At 35.3% G+C, this 13558-nt stretch overlaps 1 protein-coding gene across 1 annotated transcript in view; it reads right to left on the bottom strand.

Annotated features, from left to right (window-relative positions):
- LOC123684527 (lachesin-like) overlaps positions 1-6215 on the bottom strand; it is a gene marked incomplete at its 5' end in the record, with an annotated part of 37529 nt that extends 31314 nt beyond the window's left edge. Inside the window, one exon of the mRNA XM_045623820.1 lies at positions 6096-6215. Coding sequence (XP_045479776.1) covers positions 6096-6215 — 120 coding nt within the window. The remainder of the gene's footprint in view (positions 1-6095) is intronic.
- Positions 6216-13558: the final 7343 nt, after the last annotated feature.

The following is a 13558-nucleotide window of genomic DNA, read 5'->3' as shown; positions in this document are numbered from 1 at the left end:
ATGCGAATTTGGAATCCGATATTTTTCCTAATTGTCGATTTTATAATAAGCAGAATATTAATTATTTTCTGTATCTACCTGCTGAAATCCAAGGTTTGGCAACTTTTGCTCTCCTAGTGTCATCGGTTGTTTCACGTCGTTCGGCGAGCTTGAATTTTGTTTTCTGAACTTCTGATATATTGAGGTATTTATTTCAATATATTTTGAGTTAAAATGAAACTTTGATTAACTATAGGACATAAGAAGTGTTTTCTTTTTGGAGAAACTCACGAATTGGGTGAAATATCGTATCACTGATATGTTTTCATTTCCGTGCGCTTCATGTCAAATTTGATAGTTCATGTGGGGGACATTATTTGATTACTGGAAATGACGTATGCTCCCTCTATCTATGTTTATCACTCTGAGGTTTTCATAATAAGTGATGTACATAATTCTATGGTTTAATAAAGAAAATATTCGGAAGAAACGTCATATATGGAATATCGGCATTATCAAAAATATCCAAGTTTTTCAGAGAAAAGTAACGATTCATTCTTCATATAAACGAAAACGATTCTATGATTCCTAACTGTATTTTTTTTCATAAGCCTCAAGGTCGAAGTCATTATTCACGGAAAAGATAAACGAGAACAAAGTTTTTCTTATCGTGGATGAGATATAGACCCCTAATGCGTAAGTCGAGCTCTTAATATTCTACATTCTTTATGAAAGTTCGTTTCAGATAATTCGATATAATAAAGTTTCCGAATTTTTTTCAATTCCGCGAGATTAGCATTTGGTTTCTGGTACAGTTTTTCGAAGTTGATAGGAAGATTACGTTTTGTCGAAGAGGCATTCTTGGAAGTTTTAATTCTGAGCATCGATAAGCTGTGGGTTCATCGAAACTTCATTTTTCTGTGACGAATAGACATACTGTCATAATGATTGAATATTTTCAGATTTGATATAATTAATCAAAGAGATGAACTGAGATCATTTTCCTATAAGGCTCATACTACAAATTAACAAAATGAGTTTATTTATGATATTCATGTGAGTTTTACAACAAAACATTGAATGACGAATATGGCATTCACTTGACCTGAAAAACACGAAGGTTATGGTAATCTTGAAGACCAATAATATAACAGCCAACATGGTGCTAGAAGATCAGTGCCTAGAACAAGTGAACAAAATCAAATAGGTACTTGGGATGCTGAATAACTGATAGTCTAGACCCAGATATCGAAAAAAGGTCAAGAATGCTGAAACAGCATTTGAGCGAATGAAAAGAATTCTAAGTAACGCATACTTGGACATGAAACTACGTCATAGAATGGTTAAATGATATATGTACTCTGTTCTTTTATAATGAATGGAAATCTGGATAGTCAAGGTAGCAACTCTCAGGCGAATTGAAGCAGTTGAAATGTGGGATCAAAAAGATCAAAATAAAGAGAAAACGAGGACCAGGAAGGAGACAACACTCTTGCATGAATGTCCAATCGTTGGTTCACAATGTCCAAAGGAGCATTGAGGGACGAATTTGCCATGGTTGTTGCTAGTCTGCACTAGAATAGGCAATAAAATAAGAAGAAAAACTGGTGTTGTTGATGTCTTCTTCATATTGTTCAGGCAGGTAAATATAAACTGCGATGGGAATGTCAATTTTTTATATTTTCTCTATATATGTTCTCTTCTTGATATACACCTTGATCACCTCCTCTTGTTTTAGAAATATCCTTGAAGCTTTCCTTGATGAACTCCAAAAAGTATACCATACGATGCTAAGCTGTGAAGGTGAGCATAGTAAGTAAGTTTGATTGCTCTTTCAATAATCATTTTTGTGGTTTTTCTGAATGAAATATATCGAACTGCTTGGTCGGTCCGATAGTTTTTATATATCAGGGAGCCATGATGAGGTGGTATCCAAAATAATTCAAAGCAACCTCAAATTTTGATTTTCCTCACTATGTCAGGTGGTAAAAATTATCTGCTATGTTTTGTCCGTGGTCATTCTTAGTCATTTTCCACAAACCGTTGATATAAATAGTATTTCTATTCTATTGTAAGTATATTTTCTAAAGTGTTCGAAAGAATTGTGTTCAACAGAATGATCAAATATCTTAACAAATTCAATGTACTCGATAATGCCCAACATGGTTTTAGATCGGGTCACTCAACGGAAACAGCTGCAGTTTCCTTTATTAATTATGTGTATGAATGTCTTGACAATGGCTTGCATGTAGCAGGTTTATTTTTTGACCTCTCGCGAGCATTCGATAGTCTTTCATTTCAATTTATAGTTGACAAGTGTTACAATTTGGGTTTTCGAGATGTGTTTTTGGATTGGGTCCGCAGCTATCTCGAGGGTAGATCCATATCTGTAAAAGTTGAAGGCTGTCTATCAGATGAGCACGATCTTAATCTAGGAGTGCCACAAGGATCCGTCCTTGGGCCTCTTTTATTTTTGCTCTTCATCAATGATCTCCCTGTAAATTTAAGAGTAATTTTCTTGGATTTGCTAACGTGTAGACGCTTTTCGTCTTCGATAGGAGGGACTCAGCAAAAGTTGAGTCTCTTCGCTTATGATGCGTCGGTAGTAGTTTCGGCCCCAACATTCGAGGAACTTCAGGCTCTCTGTGAGCTTCTACTACAGAGCTTTGTGAAATGGTGTCATAAGAATAATTTAATGATCAATATCGATAAAACCGAATGTATCCATTTCACAATTATCCATAGTGATCGTGAGCTGGTGATTCGTCATTTGGATAGTGCTATTCTATCTAAGAGTGGTACTGAATTTCTTGGCATTCACCTCGATAATAATTTAAAATGGGGTATGCACATTGATTCTGTATGCAAAAAACTGAACAGTTCTTATTTTGCCATAAATAGGGTGAAAACCCTACTTCCTTTAGAATCCATAATAAATATATATTATAGCATGGTCTATAGCCACCTGTCGTATAATATTCTACTGTGGGGAAACTCTTCGGATGTTGGAAGGGCTTTCATAATACAAAAACGTATTTTACGTATGATATTCAGCATACCTCCACGTTCGTCGTGTAGACCTATATTTATAGAAAACAATATTTTGACCTTATCGTCAATTTTCATTTTGAAATGTCTACTATATGTGAAGGAGAATGAGGGAAAATTCATACAATTGTCTAGTTTTCATAACTACGTAACCAGAAGTGAGAGAACATTGTATGTTCCCAAGCACAGAACAACAAAGTTAGAAAAATCTCCTATTTATCAATGTGTTAAACTATACAACCATTTGCCTCACAATATTAGATCTCTTGTTTTTAGTAAGTTCAAGAAAATGGTAAAAAAGTTATTAGTGAATAGATGTTATTATACTGTAAATGATTACCTCAATGATGTAATAGTGATTAGTTGAATAATTTTTCTTTTTATCTGTATGACTTATCCTATACATTTATTTGTCTCAGAGGATTAATAAATTATTATTATTATTATTATTATTATTGCTAACCTTCAAGTTCTTTTCCATTTGCTACATAGTTGGTGTCGTCTACATTAAGCACTGCTATCCTGGATTCCCTTTATATGTTAGATCGTTTATAAATTAGAGTGGCAAAAGTATTGAACCCTGGGGGATACCTAATGATGTTTTTCTATCATCGTTCCGGCATAATAGATGATACCTATCCTGAAGGTGTGATCTGATAAAGCTACATATCAGTCCATCTTGATCTTTTCCATCAGAACATCACGAAGAATCAAATCGAAATCCTTGTTTAGACCAAAGCATAATATAAGTGTTGCCACCTTAATGGCCTCCATGACTACTCGAGTACTGCTACTAGCATAGATATTGTTGACCTCCCTGCTCTAAAGCTATGATGGCAGTTGCTTAATATGGATTTAGCTTCGAGGAATTTCATTATCCTGTTTTCCGAAGATTTTCGGCATTGTTGGTAGAATTTAAATTGGCCTATAGCTATTAGGATTATTAATTTTTTCGTCTTTTTTTATGAAGAGGAACGATCTTGGAAATGTTCTGCCTTCTCTGATAAAACTAGTCATTGTTCCCTTCTGATTTCACCCATCCTTGGCAACTCGTTTAGCTATGGTTGTACAATCGAAATCACTCTCGATCCAGATACTATTAGAACGAATGCATTCCAAGAAATATGGAGAACGTTTGCTACCAGTGTTCCAGTAATTAAAATTCAAATTATCCTATCGTCATCCTGGCGCATGTGAAATTTGTCGTTAAGATGCAGAATGAGAATTCGGCATTCCTTGCCTCTAGCAGACAGAAGGTTCTGAGTTATATTCATGGCAAATGGTTCCAGTCTTCTTTCATCACGAACCGAAATAGATTACTGATATTGCAGTCATAATTTTTCTGTAACCATTTCCGTTCGAATTTTTTTAATTATCGTGTGATTGATGTAGATTGATGGGGTTTGCTGGATGTTGAACATTGAGTCTGCAAGTTTTACATAATGGTTTCTTATTTCTCCCTTTATCATAGAACTAGAAAATCATTAATATAGATTATATCCTCGGGTACACCATGAAGTTGTACCAAAACTTCGAATTAAATATTTGATATTTTGTATTCGAACAGCTATATTCACGGAAATTTGAAATTTCTAGGTAGTTCAGTTCAATATAGTATTTTAGGTCGGATTCGTCATCAGTTTGAGACCATTCCCAACTCAAAATTAGAAAATACCAAAAAATTGTGACAAAATGCTCTTTAGAATAAATAAAACAAAGTAATTTCTACTAATCTTATTACTTTGTTCCATTTCTTTATCAATAATGAATTTCCATCAAGAAAGGATCGAATCCATTGAAAAATTTATATCTTTGTAAAGGGTGTTTTTTTTAGAGCTATATAACTTTAAATTGCAATAAAACAACGATGGATCATTCGATTGACATGAATTTTATTTATCCGCAAGATAATCTTGTGGCATTCCATTTTAAATATGATTTCTGGCATATGACCGCCACGGCTGGCACGGATGTAGTCCAATCTGGACGTCCAATTTTCGATGACTTTTTCCAACATTTGTGGCCGTATATCGGCAATAACACGGCGAATGTTGTCTTCCAAATGGTCAAGGGTTTGTGGCTTATCCGCATAGACCAATGACTTTACATAGCCCCACAGAAAGTAGTCTAGCGGTGTTAAATCACAAGATCTTGGAGGCCAATTGACCGGTCCAAAACGTGAAATTAGGCGGTCACCAAACGTGTCTTTCAATAAATCGATTGTGGCACGAGCTGTGTGACATGATGCACCGTCTTGTTGGAACCACAGCTCCTGGACATCATGGTTGTTCAATTCAGGAATGAAATAGTTAGTTATCATGGCTCTATACCGATCACCATTGACTGTAACGTTTTGGCCATCATCGTTTTTGAAGGAGTACGGAGCAATGATTCCACCGGCCCATAAAGCGCACCAAACAGTCAGTTTTTCTGGATGTAACGGTGTTTCGACATACACTTGAGGATTAGCTTCACTCCAAATGCGGCAGTTTTGTTTGTTGACGTAGCCATTCAACCAGAAGTGCGCTTCATCGCTAAACAAAATAAAATGGACGAAGTGCGCGATACGTATTCCGCACAGAACCATTATTTTCGAAATAAAATTGCACTATTTGCAAGCGTTGTTCATTCGTGAGTCCATTCATGATGAATTGCCGAACCAAACTGAGAATAAATCACTCAACAGCTGTTAAATCGGTCGCCATCTTGAACAGTAATGCCAACTTAAAGTTATATACCTCGAAAAAAACACCCTATAGTTTTATTTTGCGCCGATCTTCAGGGGAATTCACATAGAAAGAGCACAGAGTCATTGATAAAATAATTGAGTTTATTCTTGTCGGTGCTCTCTAGCCAAACAGCAAAATTGGAACTCTTATTATTTCCTTATGCCCTTTGATTCGGACTCTTTCAGATATAATTCAGAATGTATCTTCTATTCATAGAGTGCTGTCCTATTGTAAAAAAGAATCTATTAGTTATTGCGGGAAATACCTGCATATTTCAGTCATTTTGTAAGTTTGAATATTATATTTCGACATATGGGTCTATATATATATTATTCTTACCCTATAGCCTCCTAAATTATGGACTAGGCATCTAAATGTGGCATCTCTCCCTATAGTTATGGTCAAATTAACTATAGGCTCAGCAAATTCTGGCTGGAAAGCATTGATTTCTGAAACAATCGAAAATATTTCAAAACATTGATTTCTGAAACAATAAAAAATAATTCAATAGATTGTTTTTTGTACCTGTAATGAGTTTCCAGTCTGAATATAAAAAGTTTCGGAATGCACTAACAAACGGTTAGGTACAAAAAACACCGGTAGTAAATGCATAGTAAAATCACTGCAAAAGACATAAATTTGAATGAAACTGAAGTAGTTCTTATTTATTTTCGAAATACAATGTTAGCCAATTAAAATCCAATGTGACCACCCAGCCAATTCTTTAAGCAACATTTTCAATCAAATTCTGGCACTGTTGCGGCTCAACGTCACCAATAACTCGGATAATTTTTTGCATTCAATGCTTCAACGATTCGAGGATTATTCTTGTGAACCTGTTCTTTCACATGGCCCCAGAAAGGGAAATCTAATCTCAATATGTTGTTCCTCCAAAATGACAATCCTTCAGCTATAAAATGCCATAAACCTTATATGGGTGTGTTATAAACTCAATTTGAAAGACCCTATATGTACTTCACGAGTAAATTCAGTTAATCTAGTACATGAACACTTCAACAGCCCTATCAGCAGTTGTTAATAACATCTCACATCAAAGGCAACATACAAATTAGGTTCCCAACCATATCAATTTTATTTCATATCGAGTATAAGCTCATTACGGTACTGATACGTCAATATTTAGTGGCTATGGTATAGGAGGAAAATTGAGTTTTAGTGGAAAGGGACATTTCTCTTATAGGGCAAACAATAATCAAATATTTGGATGTTTAGCTACATTTTCACATAAATTGTATTTAAAAAATATTCGCCATTTGATGTTGGTGAAGCTTGCTGTTCAGTCAAAGCTATCCGATATGTGTGAAACATAATTTTTGTGGAAATTTGTTGGAAGTTATGAATAGCTTAACCAGGACTTCATCAGCAATTGAAGAAACAAGCCCTCAGTCTAGTACGCCATTCAATAATTCAGCACGAGGGAAAACTATACAAAATTCGCTGGAAAAAAGGTTGAATTATTCATTTCAAGTAAAATGGACATTCAGAATTCATTATCGTTTCTTAGTGTTTTTTCTTTTCAAGACAGAAAATTCTCATAATTTATTGCTCATTCATTCCGAGACAGCACATTTCCGAACGAAGCAGTCATCTCTTGAATGGTCTAGGAATTGAGGAATCAAAATATTTTAAACTGATGATATTATTTGTTAATGGAAATTTTGAAATCGGAAACTAGAGGGAAACAAGAAGGTATTGAGAAGTTAAAACTGCTGAATATGATTATGTTGGCAGAAGAAGATTAATTTTCAACCAATGGAATCACATTCGACCCAATCAGAACATACATAACAGACTTTATCAAAATAGCATCAGCAGAACGCGAGATATGAAGAAAGTGAAGATTTATACATGTTCTCTTCATCTGGAAAAATCATCTACAGGTCTACACCCAAATTTCATTGAGAAAGTATAGGCATTGCAGAAGTTGGCGCTTCTAGAAGGATTTGCGGTATAATTTAGGAGATATAACGAAAAATTTTCGTAAAATTTACCATCAATGGAAACTGAAAAAAATTAAAAGATCCTTCATGGGAGCATTGTTCCATTTTATTGATTGATTCGATTATGTACCTACATCACGAAAATGCTTGCAGCTGGGCGATTAGTACATCATTTCAGAAATTATAGGTAAAAATCTGAAATTTTCAAAGAAAAAATTGATAATTTTCCCGACGCTGCCACTTCTTCTGGACGTGGGCTACGCACTTGAAACCTCACTATGTTTTAGAGCGGCACTTGAAGCTTGAAAAAGCGGTGCCATAATTAACGATCTCTAATTAGCCGAATTTCGATCTCACCTTAGAAAATTTTCGAAAAAATAAAAGTTCCTTCGTGGGAATATTGTATCATTTTATTGATTGATTCGACTATGTAGATTAAGAAAATGCTTGCAGTTGGGCGATTAGTACATACCTTTATCGAATCTAGCAACGAGACGTGAACCATTTCCTTTAAATTTAGATGAGAAATCGAATATTCGTACAGCGTGGGAACCAGAATCAAAGGCTTCTTCTATCGCTGTACGAGCACAAGTACGAACGAAACTTGACCAGTTATTAAAACAAGAAATGACTCTTTTTGAATGCAAATGCAGGAATCTGCCATCTTTTTTCGTTCTCTCTTTCAAGGATACCTCCTTTCTTGGTTTTTTCTTTGTTTTACTGCCATGAGCATATATAGTCTAGTTTATGTGTTGATTTTTTTTATCCTAGACAAGAATGAACTAAACTTTTTTTTTTCAAGAAGTTGAATTATTTCAGAAAGTGTCCTAACGTTGAACCAAATCTTCTTGGAATCTTGAATTATTCACAATTCCGGAAAAATCAACAATTCAAAAAATCAGAGGCCTTAATGAATGAAGTCTGACCACATAACGAAAAACATTTTTAGTCCGGAATCCTAATGTTCCCGCAGAGCAATCACGGAGGTTATTCTGCGATAAAACTTTTCTATCGCTTTTTAATATAAATTCGCAATTTTTGTTAATCCCGGCTCGGGACCAGAGAAGAATATTGAAAGAGTGACGGCTGGTTGAAGTGAGTTAATTTGTAAGAGTCTCGGAACAGCAAGTGCGGGAAAACCTTCTTTCGGCGAGTTCGCAAGACACGACAAACTGTTTAAACTCAATTTTAATAAGTAAAAGGATTAGTTATGAGCTGTCAGAGGTTTTCAATCGAAACAATAGACCCTTGCAGTCTTAGAATGGGATCGTTTTTGAGTATACTTTTCAATTCGAAGTTTTCTCTTGAACATTATTTCATGCTCTGAAGAGTGTGCCAAGTATAAATTAATTAATAAGTATGCTGCTCGGTCTCCAACTGATATTAATGGAGTGATTACGTAATTGTCTGCAACTTTATATTTCAACCATTCGATTCTAGTAATTGCTGTATAAAGGGATTGGACATAATTCTTGAAATGATAATTATGATGTACCTATCGAAAATGGTTATTTTTGTATGTGTAGTAAGTCTTTTTCTCACGCTAGAATTGATTTTTCTATATCTGACAAGAGACCGATAAATATACAGGGTGTTTCCTAAACATGCGGCAAAAATTCAGGGGGTTGTTCCTTGGACTATTACTATTCTAAGAATATTTTGTCCTTTGATGATTTTTGAAAAACCTATTTGTTTCGAAGATATAGGGGAAACAAAATTTCAGATAATAACATTTTATTATGAAAAATTACATGAAAATTCAACTCAACCTACAAAAACTGTTGAAAATGACCACCTCTAGCCAGCATACAAGCATCCAATCTTCTCCTCATTGACTGCCGAACCCTTTCAAAAACACCAGGATCATTTCTTATTAAGTTACACCCAGCAAATGAAAACCGTGTTTAATCTGTATTCCTTTACCATCTGCACTTATCAATTTTTAGTCAAAAAACTGGCCGTTTTTAGTTAATGGAATGTTGTTAAACAAATTTAAAAATAAATTGTACCTACTTAGTAAACACAGTGCGGTACGCATTTTTATTTAAACTATTATTAATTTTAAAAATATGAAAAATGTTGTTCGCCCTGTATCTTCGAAACAAAGAGGTTTTTCAAAAATCATCCAAGGACAAAACATGCTTAAAATAGTCCAAGGAACAACCCCCTGAATTTTTGCCGCATGTTTAGGAAACACCCTGTATAGGAAAGAAAATTTCAACAAATTTATAAATGAATAGATACGTAAATTCCGATGTGATTGTATCGAATGAAATAACCTTCTTGAAATCTACATATCAAGCGCTAGCTTGAAAAGCTTTGTTTGCTTCAACTAAAATTTTTGGTATAATTATGACCAAATAAAATCTTCTTTCACTTTTCCTTTCAATTAGAACAATTGGAAGGAATCGTTTAGAAATTAATGGCTTGCTTGCATTCACTACAAAAATATATAGGGAAAAGTTCCACCGCATAAATATTATTTTTAGCGAATAAAGAAGAATAAATACATGAACCATTGTGAAAGTTACATTTTATTTTACTTATATAGCTTATATTTATTAGAAGTTAATTATTCGTTAACGTATTTAGCTGTACCGAAACTTACTTACTCGATATTAAATATTATATTTGTGATGAGTTTTTTCTATGTTTACTGGTGTTCGGTCTTCGAGAAAAATATTCTACTGTACACAGGGAAGAAATAATAACTTTGTCTTGATTGATTGACGTCTGATCCTTGTCGTGAGATGAATACCTCGAGCAAAAATCGATTGCTGTTTTCCTTCTTTAATAAGTAACTTTGTTCTTTGAGATTGAGTTTTTTAGACACGAGATGATTTTTGTCTCGAATATCAATATATTTCAAGTTTATTAATTCCTTCTATCTCGAAGAATATTCCATATCCAAAGATTATTCAGGAACTTTTGAACGCTCGGTCCTTAATGCGCCTTTGGAGACCGCATAATAGTAAAGGGAGTTTTTTAGAGTCATAGAACTTTAAATTGCAATAAAACAACGATGAATTATTCGATTGACATGAATTTTATTTATCCGCAGGTTAATCTTGTGGCATTACATTTTAAATATGATTTCTGGCATATGATCGCCACGGCTGGCTCGGATGTAGTCCGTTCGATGACTTTTTCCAACATTTGTGGCCGTATTTCGGCAATAACACGGCGAATGTTGTCTTCCAAATGGTCAAGGGTTTGTGGCTTATCCGCATAGACCAATGACTTTACATAGCCCCACAGAAAGTAGTCTAGCGGTGTTAAATCACAAGATCTTGGAGGCCAATTCACAGGTCCAAAACGTGAAATTTGGCGGTCACCAAACGTGTCTTTCAATAAATCGATTGTGGCACGAGCTGTGTGACATGTTGCGCCGTCTTGTTGGAACCACAGCTCCTGGACATCATGGTTGTTCAATTCAGGAATGGAAAAGTTAGTAATCATAGCTTTATACCGATCACCATTGACGTTCTGGCCATCATCGTTTTTGAAGAAGAACGGTCCAGTGATTCCACCAGCCCATACAGCGCACCAAACAGTCAGTTTTTCTGGATGTAACGGTGTTTCGACATACACTTGAGGATTAGCTTCACTCCAAATGCGGCAATTTTGTTTGTTGACGTAGCCATTCAACCAGAAGTGCGCTTCATCGCTAAACAAATTAAAATGGACGTAGTGCGCGATACGTATTCCGCACAGAACCATTCTTTTCGAAATAAAATTGCACTATTTGCAAGCGTTGTTCAGGCGTGAGTCTATTCATGATGAATTGCCAAACCAAACTGAGAATATATCACTTGACAGCTGTTAAATCGGTCGCCATCTTGAACAGTAATGCCAACTTAAAGTTATATACCTCGAAAAAAAACACCCGTTATATACAGGGTGAGCCTTTGACTTTTTCCAATTTGGCCTAGATGAAAAGATATAGCCATTTTAAATTTTCATAATGAGCTATGCCAACCCTGGAAACACTGGAAAGTTTCTCCAACCATAAGAAAAATTCTCTTCATCAGAATTACACATTTATGTACCGGGTTTTTCACCTGACCCTCCCCTGTAACTTTGTTACTGAAAGAGGTGCAAAAAAATGTTTTCTACACTTTTGCAGACAACATTTGTTTGCACCTCTTTCAGACTTTTGCAGACAACATTTTTTTGCACCTCTTTCTGTAACAAAGTTAGAAGGGGGGTCAAATTATCAAAAAAATTTCACAAAATCGACTAGTGTTTTTTAAAATGATTTCACAAAATAAAATATATACAGAGTGTATAGACATAGGCATTTTCAGTATATTCTGAATCTAACATCATCGTAGAGACAACACAAGTTCGATGAAATGTAGAAATTCACAATGGCAAAATATCTCATGACTCCAACATTTTCTTTTCTGTATGATTTATTATTGTGGAGTTGTCGGAACTGAAGAAAATGAAACACTATCAGTCCCTGTTCATACATATCTATATTTCAGTGCTACAAATAGAGTTTCCATTAATATTTCGAGCGGAACGAGTTTATTCTTGCTATGTGGCCTTCATATTTCATCAAAACCACAGATGACCACAGGCAGCAGCCGGGGACTTGATAAATATACGGAAGGGTCGTAGTTTCTTGACGTAAAAACTCCAACACATGATGTCACAACCGTTGTTACACAGTTCGTTTTATAATAGTTCAACGATAATGGCGTAATCAGAACAATAAGGGAGAATGAAGCAGTTATAATTAATTGACGAAATGAGTGTTATGCCACTTCACTGTTATTGAATATTCTGTGTTCAATTCTTGGTTTTGTGTAATATTGAGCTCTTTTCCTGCGACCTATAAATTTTTTGTTTAGAATATTTGATTATAGTTATTACAAAAAAAAAGGAAGCAATGAAGTAACGTGGGAAGTTTTCGATCGCTCGTTCATCCATGCGCCAATTGCGTCCTTTGAAACAACAAAACTGTATATAAAGGGTGTTTTTTTTGAGCTATAGAACTTTAAATTGCAATAAAACAACGATGGATTATTCGATTGACATGAATTTTATTTATCCGCAAGATAATCTTGTGGCATTACATTTTAAATATGATTTCTGGCATATGACCGCCACGGCTGGCTCGGATGTAGTCCAATCTGGACGTCCAATTTCCGATGACTTTTTCCAACATTTGTGGACGTATATCGGCAATAACACGGCAAATGTTGTCTTCCAAATGGTCAAGGGTTTGTGGCTTATCCGCATAGACCAATGACTTTGCATAGCCTCACAGAAAGTAGTCTAGCGGTGTTAAATCACAAGATCTTGGAGGCCAATTCACAGGTCCAAAACGTGAAATTAGGCGGTCACCAAACGTGTCTTTCAACAAATCGATTCTGGCACGAGCTGTGTGACATGTTGCGCCGTCTTGTTGGAACCACAGCTCCTGGACATCATGGTTGTTCAATTCAGGAATGAAAAAGTTAGTAAGGATGGCTCTATACCGATCACCATTGACTGTTACGTTCTGGCCATCATCGTTTTTGAAGAAGTACGGACCAATGATTCCACCAGCCCATAAAGCGCACCAAACAGTCAGTTTTTCTGGATGTAACGGTGTTTCGACATACACTAGAGGAATAGCTTCACTCCAAATGCGGCAGTTTTGTTTATTGACGTAGCCATTCAACCAAAAGTGCGCTTCATCGCTAAACAAAATAAAATGGACGTAGTGCGCGATACGTATTCCGCACAGAACCATTATTTTCGAAATAAAATTGCACTATTTGCAAGCGTTGTTCAGGCGTGAGTCTATTCATGATGAATTGCCAAACCAAACTGAGAATAAATCACTTG

Source organism: Harmonia axyridis, chromosome 7 (genome assembly GCF_914767665.1).
Source record: "Harmonia axyridis chromosome 7, icHarAxyr1.1, whole genome shotgun sequence".
Lineage (NCBI taxonomy): Eukaryota > Metazoa > Arthropoda > Insecta > Coleoptera > Coccinellidae > Harmonia > Harmonia axyridis.
This window is presented reverse-complemented; position numbering and strand designations above follow the sequence as displayed.